The sequence below is a fragment of the Diospyros lotus genome, chromosome 1, assembly GCF_014633365.1.
Source record: "Diospyros lotus cultivar Yz01 chromosome 1, ASM1463336v1, whole genome shotgun sequence".
NCBI lineage: Eukaryota > Viridiplantae > Streptophyta > Magnoliopsida > Ericales > Ebenaceae > Diospyros > Diospyros lotus.
In genome coordinates, this window is record NC_068338.1 from 41513599 (window position 1) to 41534435 (window position 20837).

Here is a 20837-nt window from a genome sequence, read left to right on the forward strand (position 1 = left end):
TCACATCTCGTCTCACGTTGATCGTCGCTGTATCTTCTCCCTCTGTAATGATCGACTCGAGACAAGATGAGACAACAGTCAATGTGGCAAGGTAACGAGAAGAAGATAACAACCAGGAACTATAGAAAGAAAGGGAGAGAAAGGACGCGAACAAGGGCAAGTAAGAAATTTTGCAATTGGTGGGAGGGTTCTTAAAAAAATGATCATGTCCGTCATCTATGGTTGCTTCTACGATTTAGGCCACACATTGAAAATTTGACAGTAAAACTACAAAGCCTAGGCAATCACAATGAAATTTGTAGGTTTCTGACGTGTCATTAAGGCCTCCTTGTGGTTAATTTGATTCAGTTAAAAAATTTTCAAGTAAAAACGATTTGATTTAAAAAAATTAAGAAAAATAATTTATGGTTTAATAGAATTTGTTAAAAAAATAAAAAATAAATTGGATATTGATACATATATTATATAATATATAATATTTCAAAAAAATAATTTGTACTAAAGAATATTTTAATGATAAGTTTAGCCAATTTTATGGTTTAAAAATTTGTATAGAAATTTATTATACAAATTTGTAAGGCAGAAACAAAATGTTGATGGCTCTCTTGAATTTAGGGGTGGTAATACCTAAGTATAATGCTTAACCTAGGATTAGGTTAGTTTAAAAAATTCATGTAAAGAATGATGCACAAACATAGTCGTTAGCAATGGAAGATCACTTACACATCAAGAATTATTCTGTAAGACAACTGCCAATTTCTAAAGCCTATGAATTTGAAGGTTGCTTCTACAGAACTACTGCAATTTTCGTGAATGCTGAACAGTAATATTTCTAGAGTCAAACTAGACAATCGAGTCAAAAATAGCATAAATTGTTTGTATATCAGCAAAACCAACAAAAGAACTCCAAAAGTAGGCGCCAAGAGAATCATGGGTATATATCCATAGAAGCTCGCCAGTCGCCACAAACTCAGATTCAAACCAAAATGCATAATACTAACCTTCTGTATCTTTAGAAGATTGAGTGAAAAATTAACATATAAACCATATAGATTCTATCTTCTCTAAAAAAATAATAACGCCCCTTGATGTGCCAATCATATCCTAAATCATGGAAAACTAGAGGATTATAATATGTTTCTTATCCAGAACATTGTAATGCATCATTGGGCAAAGAAGTTGATGGCCCTTTGACATACAAAGCTCGGCGCTAGACATGCTTTTGTACATAGATTTCACCAACATAGGCTAAAATGAAGGATAAAATAAAATGGATTCCTTCCAAATGAAGATATTGCACCGAAGCATGTGTAGTCTTTCCCATCTGAAATATGTAAGCTTGCTCCAATAGTTTACACCGACAGATGCCTAAAACAAAGAGAGCTTATTACATGAAAATAAATTTCTGGTTGAGCTAAAAAGAAAAATAAATAAATGTGTAACAAGGTCGAGTTCATAACTTCAAGCAAAAACATATCTACGTAACTGCATACCTCGCATTGTTAATACTACGAGATGCACTATTTCTAGGTCCCTTGAATTTTTTTTTATAAAAAATAATGCTATACAAAAATGGACATGTCCCCCCCTCCCCCCGGCCTTGAATTCAAGAAACTAATACCAAATTGATTATCAAACCCACTGTATTCAAGAAATTGTGTGTGAGTTTTTTTTTTTTGGGGGGGGGGGGGGGGGGGGGGGGGGGTAGGTTGGTTGGAAGACAAGAAAGGGTTGGGGACAACTCTTATACCATATCTCTCATTAGTCGTGCCACTATATTATTCCATCCTAAAAGGCCATAATTTTGGTGAAGATTGTCCTGTTATGAATGGTACTCAAGATGGTCTAAATCCACTATTATGCGTAGAGGTTATTGTGTAGAATTTTAGGGTTAACTGTATGTCAGAATTACTATGTCCCGATGATGAGAATTGAAGAGTCTAAAGTTTAACCGAAAGATTTACCCAATCACATTTTAGATTCTTGGGGGCATTTGCACATGCTATATATAATCTTAGGAGCCAAAAGCTAACTAGAACTGGCAAGTCACTGAGGGTAGTGGTGTTATAACAAGAAGAATCTAAGAAGTAAAAGATTTTAAATAACAACCCTTGGATATCAGTAACTTTTGTCCCTCAGGTCAAGTCAAGAACCCAAAATCTCCCCAAGAACTACAGATATTCATGAAGATAAGGATTATTTACTACAGTTGTCATGATCTGCAAGTCCAACTAACAAAAGCATAAAACATAGATAGTTATCTGAGTCCAAAAATGCAGGTCTCAAAAATAAAAGCATAAAACTGCAAGTGGAGTTCCACAATTGCACCACCTTTTTTGTCTGTTGTATGATTCCATGATGCTATTTGTCCTTAGGAACTCATCATCTGATATTGCTGATCTTGTGAGAGAGTTGAGAAACTAATTCATGGATGCAGATGTTTAAACCTCTTGCCAAATTACATCCGTACATACACACACAGCATACTGCTAATGCCAAATATTCATGGAAGTTAGCCACATATTTAAAGTTAATAACTTAACCTATTCAGTATCCTGCAAAAACTTACTAATGCCCTTGGATTAATGATCAAATACCGAATCCTTGAAGCCAAACTGGTGACTTAATAGTTCCAGTCCAGATTATCACAAAGCATTGTTGGGTGACAAAATTTGTTCTTAGAGCATACACTGCACAAGATAATAGGCATGAGTCCACATGTAGAAAATGTGACCAACAATGCTAAAAACATGAAGTTATCATCAGTTCAATCAGATGTACCAGCAAAACAAAAATGTAGTTACAAATAAAACAGGCCTCTTGAAAAGTTAAATGAGTTTACCGAAGCATTCAATTCATAGGATTAGAAACACTAGTCCTTCCCATCTGAGATAAGCAAGGTTCCTCCATAATTTTCACGGACAAAAGCCTAAAACATAAGAGCATTACTTTAAAAAGAAAAGTTTCAGGGTAATGAATAAATAAGTACCACATAAATATACACCAACTAAAAGACATCCCTCAAAAAGGTATTAGTTTATGGCCTCAAATGCTAAGTGTGCTTAATCGCCCACTGCACATTGTTGATGTGATGACCCTACTACAAGAAAAAATCAGTTTCTTTTTTAACTTATAATTTTTTTTTCATGTGGCAATGTACTTCAGCAATTCACTCAGAAGTCAGGTGGGTAGCCCTTGCTATGCGATGCCCAAACTGATTTAAAATTGTAACCTTGGCTCAGCTTGAAAAATTGGGGGTATGAACTATTTCTAGAATATTTAAAACTATTTTTGGAGTACAAACTATTTTTCAAGATTTTCCAAAACATGTACTGCCACCATATTACTCCTGAAGTTATGCTGCTAGAAAATTGCCAATTCCAGCAGAAAATGGTGTAAAATACTTTTTGAAACTTTGTGCTTTTAAACTACATATTTTTAAGAAACAAACCCATATTTTTCCTAGGATTGTGGAAGGAATGGAGTTGGGTACCACAAGTTTGGTTAGGAGAAAAGATGAGGACAATTTTGGGATCTCTTAGAGGCGCTGGTACAAGAATACAGAGAGGATAGAAAGTCTCTATTTGGTATTGTTGTAAAATTTTTGCTGTCTTGAGAAGCACTTTTAAGAGTAGCACTTTTACAATAATCACTTTTTATAAAAAGTAATCTTTGTGTTTGCCCAAATTATTTAAACACGTGTTTAATATTGTTATATGTGTTTAGCTAGCAAATGCAAAGAGTACTTCTAAAAATCAAATTACCAAAAAGGATATTGACAAAAATACTTTTATAGTTAATATTGATTGTATATTAAACATTATTTTATGATTATTTAAAACAATAAAAAATTTATTACATTTTTTTCCCTATAAAATCACTTTTTTCCTCAATCACAGCACGGCCAAACAAACTCAAAATCATTATAGGAGGTGACTTTAATAGTCACATGGGCAAAGAAGTGAATAGGTATAGAGACGTACATGGAGGTTCTTGATTTGGAGAAAGAAATCTTGATGGAAAAACTACTTTGGATTTTGCCCCTGCATATGAGCTTATTGTAGCTAATACTAGGTTCACAAAAATGGGATTAACACCTGGTCACATATAAAACGGCTTATCAACTACCCAAATAGATTGCTTTCTTATCAAACAAGAGGATTGTTTATGTGGTAAGGATTGTGAAGTTATACTCTTGTGGGATTTAAAAGATGAAAAAAAAAAAAGCAGTAGCAATTTTCAAGGAAAAAATGTGGCTGAAGAGACTGGGCAGTAATAGATGCTTAAAAAATGTGGATTGAGATGGCTACTGCAATTTGAAATATGGCAAAAATGAATCTAATAGAGTTGAGGAAAAAGCTCCCAACCAAAAAGAGTCTTAGTGGTATAAAATAAAGAGGTGCAGAAAGAATCATAACCATGAGAGTTGGCTATAAGACTTTACATACATGCGAAACAACGAAAATTCGAAAAGGTAAATTTTGGCAAACAAATAAAAAAACAAGGCAGTTAATGAAGTATAGTCAAAAGTTTATGAGAAATTATGCCAACAACTTGACACAAAAGATGGGAGATGAAATATATATATAAACAAGCTAGAGCAAGAGAAAGAAAACAATGTATTCAGGTCAAATAAATGTATACAGTACATCAAACCTTAATCCTACTATATGGAGTCTAGTTTCCTAATCCCTTTTATCTATGGTCTTATCTTCTATCAGGCCCTTAGAACTGAAATAGTACCTAAGAGTCTCCCACCAAGTTTTTCTTAGAGAAGAAAGGATTTATGATTCATATACAAGTTATTAAGGGCATACATCATCAACCAGAAATGTGTGTACAGCCTTGAGGAGGAGATATTAAGACTTTCCCAATTGGCAATAACAATTGGATTTCTGCATTGAGCTCTTACCTCTTTGCTCTTCTGATGGATGAACTCAAAAGCACATCCAAGAAGAAGTGCCTTGGCATATGCTAGTGCATCCAACATTTTTTGTGATGTAAAATTTCTTAAAATAGAATATTTTTGCAGACGGCTATAAGGCCATATTTGTGATACGACAAATAATGTTAGGCAATTAAGAATCAAAAAGTGTAAAATATGAGTGTAGTTGAAATGAGAATGTTACGATGGATGTGTGGCTATAATTAAAGACAAAATAATAAATAGGATCATATGCAATAAGGTTAAAGCACTTACTGAAGATAACATGCATGAGTTGTGATTAATCTAGCTTGGACTTGTGAGACAAAGATCGATGAAGCACTTGTGAGAGGAGTGGATGAATGGAGGAAATTTGAAGGAAAAGTAGGGAAGAAAACAAAAGTAAAGTTGGTGTGAAACCTTCAGACATGACACGGGATATAACAGCCTCATAGAGAGTATGACCATTGGATTAAGATGGCTAAAGGTCTGAAATTCATGTAGCTGACCCTCCTAGTGGGAGTAAGGCTTGTGATTGTGTTATTGAACATGTGGGACCCACTACTTTTAGATGGGGGTGGGGAGGGGGTGGGGAAGAAGTCAAGTTGCCTGTCTTGTTGGTATTATAGGTATAGAGCAAAAGTAGTTCTTTCTCAAACCCAAGAACAACAAAATCGATAGAAGAAATATATTTCAAGCTGAAAACACAATTCCAAGCACAATTCTCGGCGATGATGTTCAGCTTATGTGCTAAATGCAAACTATAATTAAAACAAATACTCCTCCTTTCCTGGGCAACAAGAAAAGCTACAGCAAAAAAAAATCTACCTTTCATGAAAAGATTATATATCAGAAACACTAAGAAGGAAAGCATTGAGGAGACATTGGCAAAGTATTACATAAAGTGCATATGGAATGGAACACCTAGAAGAAAACAAAGCAATTGAAGTAGATGCAAACCTGCAGGCGAGGATAGATAAGACTGTAACTTTGAAAGACAAATTCTGACCTCATAGTAAACCTGCTGGAACAAAACTAAATTCCAATGAACAGAATTTACCTAAACAATAAGAAAAAGAGATGCATACCATAATGGTAAACTGCTCTGTCTGTATTGTGAGAAGCACTCGATGGAAATCATAAATTTCTTTGCATAAATTCTTGCACATATAAGTTCAGAATTTGGGCAAACATACCAAAAAACATCAGATATCAATGAAATTGGTCAAAGTATCTGACGGCTGAAAAAGCACTCATACTGATGAAGTTGGTCAATGAGACAGCTAATCATCTAATCCATTGGCAAGGAAGAAATTTCAGCGTGTTCAGATTATGTAGAACATGCACTTCTTGATTATAGTTTACACACCCAAAAAAAAAAGTTGTCATTGAAAAGTTGTCACCAATTATGTCAGGAACAACTATTTCTGCAAGTCTTTATTAAAGCATATCCTTTATATTTATGATATTTTTATTATTTTTTATTGCCTCCTTTTCCTATTTTCAATATGCATTAAGGGGTAGCACAGGTAACCTTCATAAAATTATACCATACTCACAGTAATAGCTATTTGTATGAATTACCCTATATGCCTCAAAAACCTAGTTCCAGGTTTGGTATTTAAAGGAGAATGAAATGCAACTTATAACATTACTAATATATAAATCAGAATGAGAACACAATTAATGTTGAGGAAGAGACCAAAACAGTATAGATTTTTCCTATTTCTTCTTCCTCCATAAAATGGCATACGCTTTCATTCCTGTGGTGAGGATACGCATGATCTTCAATTTTCATTTTTTGTTTGTTTTATTTATTTATTTTTTTTTGTAGGGGGCCCAGTAAAGACAAACCACACATGCAAAAAACAAATAACAGCAGATTTCCATCACACATGGTTTTCTCCTTCAAATTTTCTTGTTTACCTTCTAAGAAGGCGAAAGCAAACATAGACCTCTTCAATATCTGTTTCTATCTTTAGTTCAATATATTGCTGGAGAAGATCGCACAAGCAGCTAATAGCCTCCTCCTCTGCATCACTACTTGCATTCACAAAATGTTTAGAATCTGAAAGAGTGCGTTGCAAAATAGAAGAGAGGCAGCTAGTTGATCCAGATTTGTAATACATGTCTGCAAGAATTCTCAACACCGAGCAATCACTATTCTTGAACTTCTTAACCCATTCTGGTGGATCACCAAACCAAAGTTCTTTCTTCAAAATAGGATTGATTGACCCAGTCTGATTCTCAGGACACTTATCTGACTCAGATTTGGATGTGGCACCCAAAGCAACAAAAGATGCACCTTCTGGCCTCCTATGGGCAGGAAGCAACCCCAGTACATCAACTCTCAGGTCTTCAGGAAGTTGTTGCAACACCGAAATATCTACTTGGCTTAGAGAGGAAGGCATCAAATCCATTTTATCAGGAACTGAACTGGAAATGACTGCCTTTGAAGGTTCCACTCCAGAAACAGCCTCTGCATGAATTTTCTCAACCTCATATTTGTCTTCCTATTATAGACACCAAAAACTAACCAACATGAATGCCAGAAGAATAACAATCAATTAAAACCTAGAAGAGGTCCTTATTCTAGGTTTTTGCAACATGAATATGTATTGAGCAGGCAGCCTTATAAAATTGTCACTAGTTAATTAAGGAAGATGCAGGCCCCACAAATATGAACTTTAAAACTACTACCCAAAATTATAATAAAATGGCAGGTGAATATTAATAATATGTTCGTGTAATATGGTGCAACTGTTTTCTTTTCCTTGTTTTTCCCCCCTCAAAGCTGTGGGTGGAAAATATAAAATAACAGAAGGAAGAGAGGAGACAGAAAACATTGTTCACTTAAAAGAAAGAAAGCATTGTCCCTTACAAGCTATGTAAGCAAAGTCAGAATTACCTTATCCTCCACTGAGATTACATTGGCACTGTCCGGATCAAGGCCAAAGGATTCCCTAACCTCATTTATTGCAACTAAATTAAGAAAATTAACAAGCCTATTAGGTAACAGCAGTAACATTAAAAGCTACTCTTGAAGTAGGTCAGAAAATATACCTTGTACTCTTCCCTGCAACATACTACATAGAGAATTGCAGACGTCAACATTTTGGCATTTCTTTTTTGAAATCATATTATTCAATTTCCCACCATACATATCATTAATTTCTGCAAAAAGATCTGGAGGCAGACTTTCTACTACTCCCAGATCAAGATCTTCTATAGACGGTAGAGCTGAATCCTGATCTAAAGGCACATTGGCATTTGAAAGATTAGTCCCAATTTGAACTGAAGGTCCTGTAGAATCAGTGGACAACCAACCTTGGTTTACATCAATACTTTGTTCCCCAAAATCTGTATCAAGAAATAGTAAGGAGAGAGCTGCAACTTCAGTAGCCATTTGATAATATGAAGATACAAACCAAAAATACAGGGAAACATTAGTTATAACTGCTCCAATCCAGCACATAAAATTCTTCAGCCTAAAGTGAGGAGCTGATGCCAAGTTTAAATTTTGGTTGTTCTCTATAGAAAAATACATTAGTGACCTAGGTTGTTTCTGTAAGCTCCTAGCACAATGTATATTTAAGGAAGAGTGCATCAACCACATTACTAGCATAGTAAGATTCACCACCCCAAAGATGCTATCAAGAAAAACTTAGGATGAAATATGGAAATACAAGTTAGTTTAATATGTAAAAATAGGACAATAGGTCATGGGCAACTCAAGAAACCTAAACACCAAATTCTTAGAATAAATAGGGCTTCCCTGCTACCCAGCTGTAAGAGTTGCATAAATGGACTTTGGCTGAAAATATATCATAAAGCTAAATACCCTATTTTGCATTATCTACACAAAGGCAAAGCAACATTAAATTAAGCAACAGCTACTAACCAAATAAAGTTGTTTAACAATAAAAGTTAGTTTAACATGCTCCTCGTAACTCATGTGGCTGTCTTATTGTTTCAATATGCATGCAGTAATTTGTGCATGTTCATTGGTTTCTTCAGCCTTAAATAGAATGAAGCGAAGTTCCGTTACTCATTGCACTAAGCCAGTGTTCAAGGCCACAACCAAAATCTTGACTTGCAACAAATTTCAGGCTTGCTCCCCAAAATATGCTTTTGGTAATTTGAGCATGTTAATGGCTTTACATATGAATGCCAGATATTTTAAACAAAAAACATTTCCACTGCCTTAATAAACATTTCCACTACATGGAAGTCTAGAATTCATGTAGCCAACCCCACATAGTGGGATAAAGGCTGGATATGTTGTTGTTGTTGTTGTATCATTCAAAGGTTTTGAAGTCAATGAATAAAACTGATAGATGCACAGCTATAAAACTTGTTTCACAAATCAAACTCAAAATATGAAACTATGACTGGAACTTCTGGTATAACATTGCCAGCAGCTCATCTCAAAGCCCTACAAATTTTCATACTGTAATCCAGAAAAGAGAACAGCCTGCCAGAATCACATCTTGCTGATAATTGTACAATTGAAAAAAATTAAAAAAATTACACTACCTCTATTGGCACTCTCTTTGGCCAGAGAAGCAATTATATGTTGTTCTTTTGTACTTGCTGAGGCAGAAGTGAGCCAAGAACGAATAGAGTTCCTTTCATGACCTTTGAGCCCATAAGTAGACAAACAGTTTTGACTTTCAGAGAAACCAAAGATAAACCGAGGTTGTAAAAAATTAAAATATATATATATATATATATAAATGGTCTCTAGATGAAACTACTGGAATACAAAGAAAAATAGAAAATAAAACCTGGCTTAGCAGTATCCGTACTTTCAAGTTTTGAAACTTGCAAGCCCATGCCTCGGATATCCTTGACATCTATGCAAAAATAGACAAAAAGTATAAGGCTAGATTTTAGCAAGTCACTTGATGGAGAAAACTAGCAAGGGCTTTTTTGGGGGGATAAAACTAAAAAGCAACAGAATATAGAAACAGTAGTCGTGTAACCTAGAAGGAATAAGTCACCATGACATAAAATCTTCAGAGCGAACTGCACCAGTTTTCAACCCCCGAGTCACTGTTATAAACTAGCAAACTAACTAAGCCTACCCCCATGTAATGCCTATCATTTTAAGTTGCGTACCTTGTCCCCTACCCTGATCTACCATGATCCAGGTAACCATACTCCAAACTTATTACAGAACCTAATTTCAATTTCAATCTTTCCTTGAATGCCCACACATCCCCTGTAACATCCTCAATTAGTTACATGCATATTTTGCTCTAACATTTTATGAGATAGAACAATCCTGATCTTATAGTCATCCAATAAAACTTTCTTTTAAGTTTGAAAGGGAATTTTATAATTACATAACATGTTGGAAGCATTTATCCACTCAGAACATCTTGGCTTCATTCTTCATAAGATACCTTCATGATCTCTTCATTTTTAAAAAAATTGATTTGAGAAATCTAAACTAATCTTTTTTCTTGAAATAATTTGATCCAAGTCTCATCATAACATCATCCATACTCCTATTTTTACTACAATTACATCCCATATATTTTATTTTCAACCAATTCAACTTAAATCCTTCTTATGTGTGCCTCCATAACTCCATCTTAGTGTTCACGCCTTCTTTTATCTCATTCACTAACACTATCTTTTGCAAATAGTATAGACCAACACACCTTCTTAGGCATGCTTAATCAGTTCATCCATCAGTAGAACAAAATGGCAAGGCTTAATGCAGTTCCTTTCATGTAATCCAGTTGTAACTGAAAAAGTCATAGTATCTTCTTCATGGGTCCTAACACACATTTATGCTATATGGAACATGTTTCTGATGATCTGAATATAAGCAACCCAAACTCCCTTTTTCTCAAAAACCCTCTAAAGTAAACACCATACTTAGTAACATAAATCCTTCTGTTTATCTCTATACCACTCCATCAAATGCCCTAGCAAATAGATAACTATTGTTGTTGACCTATTAGGCATGAAACTAAATTAGTTTTTATACTAGGTTTCTCTTCTTTAGCTTTCAGTCAACAATCATTTGTTTTGATCACAACCTAAAACATTAGAAGTCATAACCACCACCATTGTAAGCCTTTCACACCAGCTATCTGGATGAGTGAATCCATTCAACTCCATATAGTAAAACTACATGTTCCATAATATATTATGTGCTTCCTTCTACAAGATGTTACTATCCTTTCTACCTCCATCTTGTCCTTGCAGAATTCACCAACCAAATATCAGAGCTCAAAACTGTTTTGTCTTCAACTTACCCATATATTACCTCCATCTGAACCAAATCAACCACCTTAGAAGGTGCAGTCTACTGATGCTCAGTGCTGTAACTAAAACACCATAGAGGGCTTCATCTTTTCCTTAATCATTGCCTTCACTAGCTTTTCATTTCAAGAAGCACTAATTACCGAGTTTCTCCTAAGTTGGTCAGGAAATCCCTTCTGTTTCATCCCTTTTCAATCCAATCACAGAAGAAATAATAGCCAGTGCCAAAATGAAATTGGAAGGTTCTTGCTGTGAGAGATTACTAGATTTCTAAAATATGAAAATAGAAGGTTCATATAAATAAGTGAATAGAGTTTGTGATATCCTTGAACTGAGTACCAAAAAGAAAACAAATGATAGAGGAAGGTCAGGAAGCCAAAACTGACTTACCTATATGAAAGGAACCAAAAAGTTGTACCATTATTCTTCTGATCACATCCTCATCATCAGTAGCCAAAGGAACCTGTTATTCATTTATAAGGTTCAAATGGAATGCCAATTTCAATATCTTCTATGGAAAATTTAAAATTTCAGATAAACAGAATATGTTGTTATCATTACTACCGTTGTGGAATGGCTCAAGTTCTCACAGTCTCCACACCCCATATATTTCGCTGGCTCCTCAGCATCACTTCTTCGTTTCTTTATCTATATCCACATATCACATTGACCAAAGTAATGTTAGTTATTGTGAGTAAGATAATTATAAGAAACATAGTATTATCAACTAACATATAAACTTTCTCACTTTCTTAATGGACTCCAGCCAAATGTGAGTATCAGAACTTGCATGTTCCTAAGAACTTGCGTGTTCCTAACTATCACAAGTCCCCAAACCCCAGCCCATAGTGTTCAAGGTATATTCTGGAATTTAGAAATCACATTCTGAAAATAGCATCTTTCAAGATGTTGTGATATATAAGAAGGTGAACTGCATGGGATGTCAACGAGAAAGAAGGATCTTTTAGTTCCTTATCCATGCACAATAACCATATATTTATCTCTCATAAAAAATTAGCAAATACAAGTGTCTAATATGGCTATCGGATCAGAAAAACATCCTATACCCTAAGCAATATCATATCACGTTGGCATAGGCAGTTGTGAATGGTAGTCCTTGTAACATAATATATTTACGAGGATGACATATTTGACTAATAATAATAGTTAATTGAAAAAGTTGGATGGGCAATACCTTAAGGGTAAAATTGCGTCCTTGTACTGCACATCCCTGTAAGCGCAACAAGACCTCCTTGCAGAGGTTCATGAGAAAATGATGACACTGGAATAAAGAAGTTTACTATTATCACCCAATATAATAAGGGAAAAGAACAATAAATGTTTCCACAACATCAAAATACCTACGTCTTTCAAATCATTAAACCTCACACCCCAATTTACTTCAGCACCCATAGACTTGCTTTCCTGTGGACAACAAGAAGTTGATGTTAGCTGGTAAAGAAACATGTTTAAATGTTTATATAAACCAACACAAAAATACTGCTAACATGGCAAGATAACAAAGAAAATATATTGTTTAGAAAGGACCTGCAACTACTCAAGCTGTGAAACTATAGAATGACAACTTCCTTCTATCCACAAATATATGAGATGGTATGTGTTAAATATTACCATCCTTCAATTGCAACAGCACACCCCTAGCATTCATTCTACTAGGTGGGATTGGTTGCGAGGATTGTAGCTCATCAATCATCTGTATTTATGATCATATTCACATCTTTTGTAAGACCAGAACCATTATATCTCAAGACATACCTAATAGTTTCTAACTAAGTCTTAGTTTCTTTTCTATCTCTTTGCCACAAACATCTTCCATCCCTTCCGCTCTCCTCACAAGAGCATCTATTGGTCTTCTTCACACATGACCAAACCATCTTAATTGTGTTTCATGTATCTTATCTTTACTAGGTGTCACTTCAAGCTTATTATGGATAATTTCATTACTAATTCTGCCTTTTCTTTTATGGCTGCACATCTATTGTAACATCTTCATCTTAGTTGTTCTCGTGTTTTAGACATTCCATGCCATACAACAAAGCAATCTTATACTTGTCCAATAAAACTTTTCTTTTAGCTTTAAAGGAATTTTATAATCTATTAAATCTACTTCTTTGTTTTAGCCATCCTACCATAAGTCTGTGAGTAATTAGTAGTAAAAGTAAGATTTACACTTCAAACTAAAACGAGTAAGGAAATTGGCTAGATAATTGAATATCACACTACAACTAAAAAAAGAGGATATTTAGTTGACAATTTTGACAAAAGAACAAGCTCAAAAACAAGATATATGTGAACCAAAACGATAACCCAATAGTTCGAACACTGCACGAATACATGGATACCTAGGAAAAGATGTACAGAACTCAACTTGCAACATCAAATAGCATTCAATTTTTCTAGCACCATGATATTCTACTAAAAGTGTCATTGCTTGATGAACCTGGATTACACCAACCAGTCGATTATCAATCCCTCTACAATAGTTCCATAGCATATCACCAGTTTTTATCCCAAGTTCCTTTTGAAGAGATTCCTGGAGAGGCAAAGGGTGCACGAGTAAGATTACTTCAACTCATAATTACCTAAAATAATAGCCACTACAAAGAACATGCCTGATTGTAATGATCCTATTCCCACAAGGGCCTTGACTTAAGAGGGGAAGAGGGATGATAAAATAGAACTTCACAATTAAGACCACCCTAGACCAGTAAACCAAACAAAACCATAACCAATGCTCTTTGCTCTAAAACAACCACATACTAGAACATGCCCAATTCTAACAGAAATAGAACAGAAGAAAACCTTAGAAATCCTGCGCAACTGGCCACATGTCTGAATATGTCTCCTCATCAATTTCTCCTCTAAAACATGCCCAATTCCTGGAAGTTCCTTAATTGGAAGTTCATGCAAGTAATCATCCACCTGAAATATAAAATCCACTAGTGGTGATTAAATTCAAATATAATAGTCACCAAATCATTCTTAATTTAAGGAGCAATGCTCTCTATCAAAGGATGTATCCAAATGCTAATTGCCAAGAAAAACATTGTCTTTTTACAAGTAATAGTCCTATAGCTCAAATAACTCCTGGTTTGACATAATAAGAAGAATATTTGAAACTGAATTTTCCAAGGTGACAGCAAAGAAAGAAATGAAGTTTCATGCTATACAAAAAAACAGAGCCTTCAGGCTCCTTTATAAAGCAGCCCAGAGCCATGGCTCTATGCTTGCTCATTGTGTGTTGTCATATACAACAAACACACTTCAAGCTCCTTCACAAAAGTAGCTCATCAGCTAAATTATTTAAACAATTTTACCCTGTTTTGCCTCATCTTAATCTCCACTCAGCCCTCCTTGTGCACGGTTCTACCCTTGGTCATTGCATTTTGTCTTGAGTGCACAGAAACAACATAATTCAATGAAAAAATAAGTTTCGCACTATTCCTCCAAGTACTACTACATTCCCAGAGGTAACTGGCCAAGAGTATTTTCTTTAACAATTATTAACTACAATTCATAAAATGAACAGAACAATGACATGGGAATCTCCATTGCCATCATTTGGGGCCAAAAAAAAGAAGGATTTAGAGGAAGGCCAAGTGCTCTTTCAGACAAAAAATCTAGGAAGGAATTTTTGAACCACATGTGACACAAGTGAATGAAATGAAGGAAGCTTTAGTAAAAGAGGGAGAGGAAGGGAAAATAAAACCTGGTGGGAAGCCCTTAAACATGACATGGAATATATTAGGGTGAGTTACAAGGAGAAAATCAGGATAAAGATAGTTTCTAATAACTTAATCTTAAGTGTGGCCATAAATGGATAAATGGAATCACATATTTGTACTAATATTAGAATAGCTTCAACATAGAAATCATGAGAAAACTCATAATAACAAGTCAAAATACCATTGCAAAAGAAAAGAAGGATCAACAAATTTACAAGTAGAACTAACGGATATAACTAGATATAACACAAAAGGGAACTTTGGACCATACAAGTGTTTTACTCAAGTAAAAAATGTGTTACAAGCATGGATGTCAAACATTTCTAAGATGTACCATCTCAGGAGGGATGTAGCGTTGACCATCTGGTTTAGCAGCCCTAGTGGCAAGGCGGGCCATAAGCAAATTACCAGCAATTCCAGCACTTGCAGTGCACCTTGTAGTTTCAAAGATCTCTTTTCTAATTACTGATGCTAAAAACTGAGGATCTTCAACTTCAGCATCTGTGACATCCAAAAATGCTTCATCACAGCTTACAGCCTGTTCTCAAAAAAGTTGCAAGTTAAAAGTGGGTATATAGAATTTAGTGCCACTGAAAGTTTTTGTTTCATCTAGCAAACCTGCACTCTTTTGCAATGCTTATGTAGAATGTTATAAAACTGATCAGCCACCTGCAAGTTATCAAAAGATTGTAACTCCACCAAACCTAACCAGATAGAATGACACGGTGTACAGGAAATGCAAGAGAAAAACATCGACCCCCTTTCCATACAAGCAGTTTAAGTGCCAATCAAATTAAATGTCAACTCTTTACCTCCTCGTATGCTTCAAAGTTGTAAGGAAAAATGACAAGGTGAGGACAAAGAGCCTTGGCATCTCTAAGAAACATTCCAGCCCGTACTCCTGAGAGTAGAAAAAAATATTAATGAACAGAAAAGAGAAACCCAAGTCAAATAGCTGGGGTAATTATGTCAGGAAACCAACCGTAACCACGAGCAGGGTAGTTTGCAGATGAAATTTCAGCTGTTCCGCGCGGATTGTCAGAATGGCAAATAGCAACAGGCTTATCTTGTAATTCCGAATGCTTTCTAATAACCACTGAGACAAAAAAACAGTCCTGGAAATGGACCACCCACAAAGACATTGCAAACTTTACAATATGTTCTAATACCAACTGAAAATTGCTTTTGACGTCATGGATTTCTCCAAGAATATCACATGCATAATTATATTATAAGCAGTAATCCAAAATCAAATGAAAGAAAGAAACAAAATAGTCATGCATAAATTGACACATGACTTATTTGGAAAATCATAGACTGATGCAAATCTGAAATCAAATGAAGCATTATTATATGGATAATAAATTATTTGGACACCCATAACTCAAAAAGTATCAAATTTGCTAACAAACTTAATTTCATGCTTCCAGGTCACACTATACAAATTTGCTATAACAAAGAAACTAATTTACCATCTATCCTCAAACAACAAAAAATTGAGACTCAAAACCCTCAACATTATGGGTTCAAGTTAAGTATCAACATAGCCCAATACACCAAATCATATGATCATTCAAATCCAATGGATATCAAATTAAAAGGTTGACCAAAAAACCAAAGATAAAAAGTTAAAATTTTTCATTTTCTTCAAATTGGATTCAAATTTCTTTTTGCTTGTAATAGGAATTCTTGAAGACTTGTACCATGACTTTAAATATTTCAAAATCATCTCTAAAACAAATTTTTTAAAAAAAAAAAAACATATGTTTTTGGTTTGTAGAATTTTCCAACAGTAAAATTAACATGTATAAGGGAGGGGGAAAAGATAGCCCCAAAAAGGGACATACAAATTCCACAACAGTGATTGCATGTCTTCTTCTGGTGTCAATGATGATTGACTCCAAATAAACATCATAACAAATGAACTATTGAGAATAACTGAAAAGATACAGACTACAATATAGCAATTAAAAACTATGAGTACAGAGATTACCATGTCCACATGAATTATGGATGTTCTTCGAGTAGAAACATTAACGCTGGAACTTGTGTACCCAAAACTGGGAAAACGTCTGCGATACCGATTTCTCCAAGTTCCAATGAAATGAAGCCTAGAGCTCTATAAAATCAAAGTTCAATTAGGGTGTATAGCCTCATCAAGTAATTTAGTAATCTATAATCTGAGCATTACAAAAGATTGCATGCATAAGAAATTAGTAAGTGTATGTAACATGGCAATCTTCATTTCAGGTTGGTGAGCCAAGTGAATCTGAAAGATGAAAGTTCTAGAGTGTCAATCACGAAAAACTAATAACATGACAATCGACATGGTTATGAATTTTGAAATGATCATGAGTATAACTAATAACTAAAACTATTGAAACTCCAGATAAAAATAATTAACAAACTGCTTAGATCTTTAAAAAAAAAAAAACTACATATATGCAAACCTAACAAAATTGTAAATGGTCCACAATCATAAAAAAATGTTAAAAGCAACTGGAACAACTTTGACACGCAGACTATATACAACATACCAAATTACAGATGAACCAGAAATAATTCATTAAGTACCAGACAAATATGCCATCTAGTTCATGCAGCTGATGTGTCACAGCCAAGCAAGTGATTAGCTGATATGCCATTAAGATGTCCCCACCCACATCTCCCCACACACCCGCCTAACCCAAAAAAAAAAAACCAATAGAAAAATATAATCTTTACCTTGAAATAATTTTCTACAAAATTGGGGTCGTGTAGAGTTGAACGATGCCAGTTAGAAGGCTCAACAACTGTTGGACGTGTGGATCTTTTAGTTATATAGCTGCTAACTGAAACAAAAGGTTGAGAGGGGCTAGCTTGATCATGAATTTCTCCTGTGTTCCCACCAATTGTACAAACATCACTTCCTTTATCAGACTTCCCTTCACTACATTCTCTTTCAATGCACACCGGCCCCTGAGTGACTGCTCGTGCAATATTCTTGCCCACACTGTCATCCCACTCCCTGCCTGTTGGTTCTGAGTGTTGCATGGATCCACATGATTCAGATAAATTAGTCTCCTTAATTGTGCCAGATTTTGCAGAAGGATCCTCCAATTTAGGTTTTATTTGACCCGTCACACAAGTTTCAGAATCCTTGGAGACTAGGCTGCTTTCTGAAGCAAAAAAAACTGATATCTTTGGTTGGTTATGAGCTTCACTAGCAATCTGGTCCAATTGGTAAGGAACCCCTGCATATAACACAAAGAAACATGAATTATATCAAATCCTATACATGCAAAGCATCATAAACTGCAAAGTTTATAACATGGCTCTTATACCAAAATACAGAAATTTTTGAAAGAGCAATCAAGACAATAAGAAACATAGTCTTGAAACATGCTAGCCTATCTATCATCCTAAGGTTTCTCAATACATGTAACCATTAATACTCATTCTTCACCATTTCAATACACTTAGATCGTGCTTCAAGAATTATCCATATAACAGAAACACTGCAGTTGAAAATACAGTACATGGAATTAATAGAGAACTAATCAAAATGGCTTCCCTCCCTAACATTTGGAGATCAACCTTCTTTTCTTTTCTCAACTTACATAGAATCAAGTGTGGCAATTAGAAAAAGGGATGTCAATTCAAAACTGCTTAGGAAATAAAAAAGTCAAGCAAAGATTAAAACATACAGCTTAATAGTTTATTTGCAGCAATAGAATCCATCAGCCATGAAGGTTTCACTACTGGTAATCCACCACTAAAGGACCTGGATAAATTACCAACAATAAAAATTATAGAAGTTCAGGAAATGCTAAATTATCAGTTTTGAATGTCTAAGACCATGCAATGTGCACCTCAGGTTCTTGATTTTACTGTCTGGAAGGTTACTACATATGATATGAGTAACATGATGCCTTGAAAAATAGTTCTCAAATCGTCCTCCATGCTTTAGCATATACCCTCGCAGCTCCTGTTAAGATTCCACATAAAAGAGAATTTTTAAATTTTTTGGCAACACCTCTGTGCATTTAATGAAGATTGCCAAGTTCATCAAGACCTGACTAGATGGCACAGTAAATCCATCAACAAAAATAGAAACCCCTTGAAAAATAGGCTTCCCACTAGTTGAACCAGAATTAGAAGAACTCGAAGCTTCAGCATTAAACTGTTCCTGTAATTTCCGATTCTTCACCTCCATGTAACTGAAACCGGATGTCATAACAGGTCAATAGAAATTCAGAATCTCAGTATAACCAGGGGGCCAAAAGAGAACACGGAACTGAAACACCAAAAAGAAACTACTAATGAGTAAAAAACCAGCTAGAAGGTCTTTTCATATACAAAAAGAAACAAAGAGGAAAAATTTACGCTCTCCTATTCGGCCATTGCTAAGTGCCAGAATTCAACTTTCAAAACCAAAAAACCATCAAATACAGTGGAACACTTTTGACCTACTCGTAAATTTGCAACAGAAATTAATCAAATTATGTATTTCCTAATTCAATTATTTATTTATTTTCCTAACTTTTTTCCAGTTATTCCGTCTGTACTCGCATATGTGAGTAATTTGGCTATACCAGCATGCGAAAACCATCAACAAAAGCAATCAAAGTACAGAGACGGAGAGAGAGGACCTGCCAAAATCGGAGAAAGGCGAATTGCGAAAGGAGGAGCGGGAGGAAGAACGAGAATTGGAACCCCAACCCACGCCTAGGGTTTTCTGAGTAGTCTTCCTCTTCTTATTGTTGCCGTTACTCGAAGGGTTTGAAGAGAGCGAATTGAAGCTTCGCTTCGATCTGGAACCGGAATTGGCAGAGCGAGTGGAGTTGAAGCTCATTGTCAATGTCAGTTTGAACAACTTGGGATCGAGAGGAGATATGGAGGATTTTCAACCGCTATAGAGAGGAACGAAACTTGCTTGCGAAGATTGCAATTCGACGAAGCGCGATTTGAATGAAGCGGCAACTGGGCACTCACCGTCACTGTGGCCCATGGGCTTGTTTGCGCTCGCGATCCCATTTCTTGGCGTGCAATGCATGATGAGTCACAGCTTCGAAGTTAAATTTATATTTCTAATTTCCTCAATTAGGGAACCCACCGGCCGCCGCCACCGTGGCGGCGTGGCCCGTGGGCTTGCTCTCGGGATCACATTTCTTGTCGTGCAATGCATTAGCCTTTAGTTTTAAAGTTAAATTTATTTTTAATTGGTTGGTATGCAAAAAATATAAACACTATTAATGAAATTTTAGTAAAATATATAATTAATTAAACACATCATTAAATAAAACACGACTTTCCTAACTAATTTGAATTTCTTAATACAATTGCATTAACTCAATTTTTCACTATTTTATACAAAGATGTTAAAATATTAAAAATCATGATATAACCATATTCATCTATCAAATGTTATAATAGTTAAGTTTTCGGTTTCAAAACATTAAATATTTAATAATTTGAGGGAGTGTGTATATTATGGAATTAAAAATTTCATTATAATGTTTTTTTATATTTTTTGAATTAAAATTATAATATGATATATGCTTTTATGGCCCACTTAAAATAAATATTCACTTTTATGTAATTATCATTCACATTCAATAATAATATTTAAATTAATAAAAATATTATTAATTATTTATATATACTATAACATCTTGAGATAAATTTTTCTATTGAGTTTCAAAAATAAAAACCAATTTATATATTGTTTATCTTAAAATTTATTTAATTTCATAACTAGAAAATAATTTAAAACCACAATAGTAGACAGTGAACTTCCTCTAATTACTTTTGTTTTTTGTAAAATAACTCTAACTAATTATGTATCCATATATAAACTTAAATTCATCTCATCATTATTTAATAAATATGAGTTTAAGTGACAGTAA

General features: G+C 34.7%; 1 protein-coding gene across 14 annotated transcripts; it reads right to left on the reverse strand.

The window, feature by feature from the left end:
• Positions 1-1091: 1091 nt before the first annotated feature.
• On the reverse strand, positions 1092-19990 carry LOC127803630 (DNA repair protein REV1). 14 transcript variants are annotated; one of them, XM_052340091.1, is made up of 27 exons: positions 19581-19990; positions 19004-19148; positions 18801-18916; positions 18636-18712; positions 17674-18182; positions 16943-17068; positions 15932-16064; positions 15762-15850; positions 15568-15618; positions 15284-15487; positions 14027-14146; positions 13665-13757; positions 12569-12628; positions 12399-12485; positions 11768-11851; positions 11594-11666; positions 9712-9780; positions 9461-9562; positions 8252-8284; positions 7988-8176; positions 7833-7906; positions 6851-7437; positions 5885-5948; positions 2843-2929; positions 2570-2690; positions 2332-2486; positions 1092-1368 (listed from the first exon to the last, which is right to left on the reverse strand). In XM_052340091.1, exons 1-24 carry the CDS (start codon positions 19781-19783, stop codon positions 2873-2875), a joined length of 3345 nt encoding a protein of 1114 aa, XP_052196051.1. In that variant the 5' UTR covers positions 19784-19990; the 3' UTR covers positions 1092-1368; positions 2332-2486; positions 2570-2690; positions 2843-2872. The 14 variants fall into 14 exon arrangements, with proteins under 14 accessions (XP_052196051.1, XP_052196038.1, XP_052196015.1 ...); XM_052340078.1 differs by adding an exon at positions 3984-4097 and having other exon boundaries at positions 7988-8284; XM_052340055.1 differs by having other exon boundaries at positions 7988-8284; positions 13680-13757.
• Positions 19991-20837: the final 847 nt, after the last annotated feature.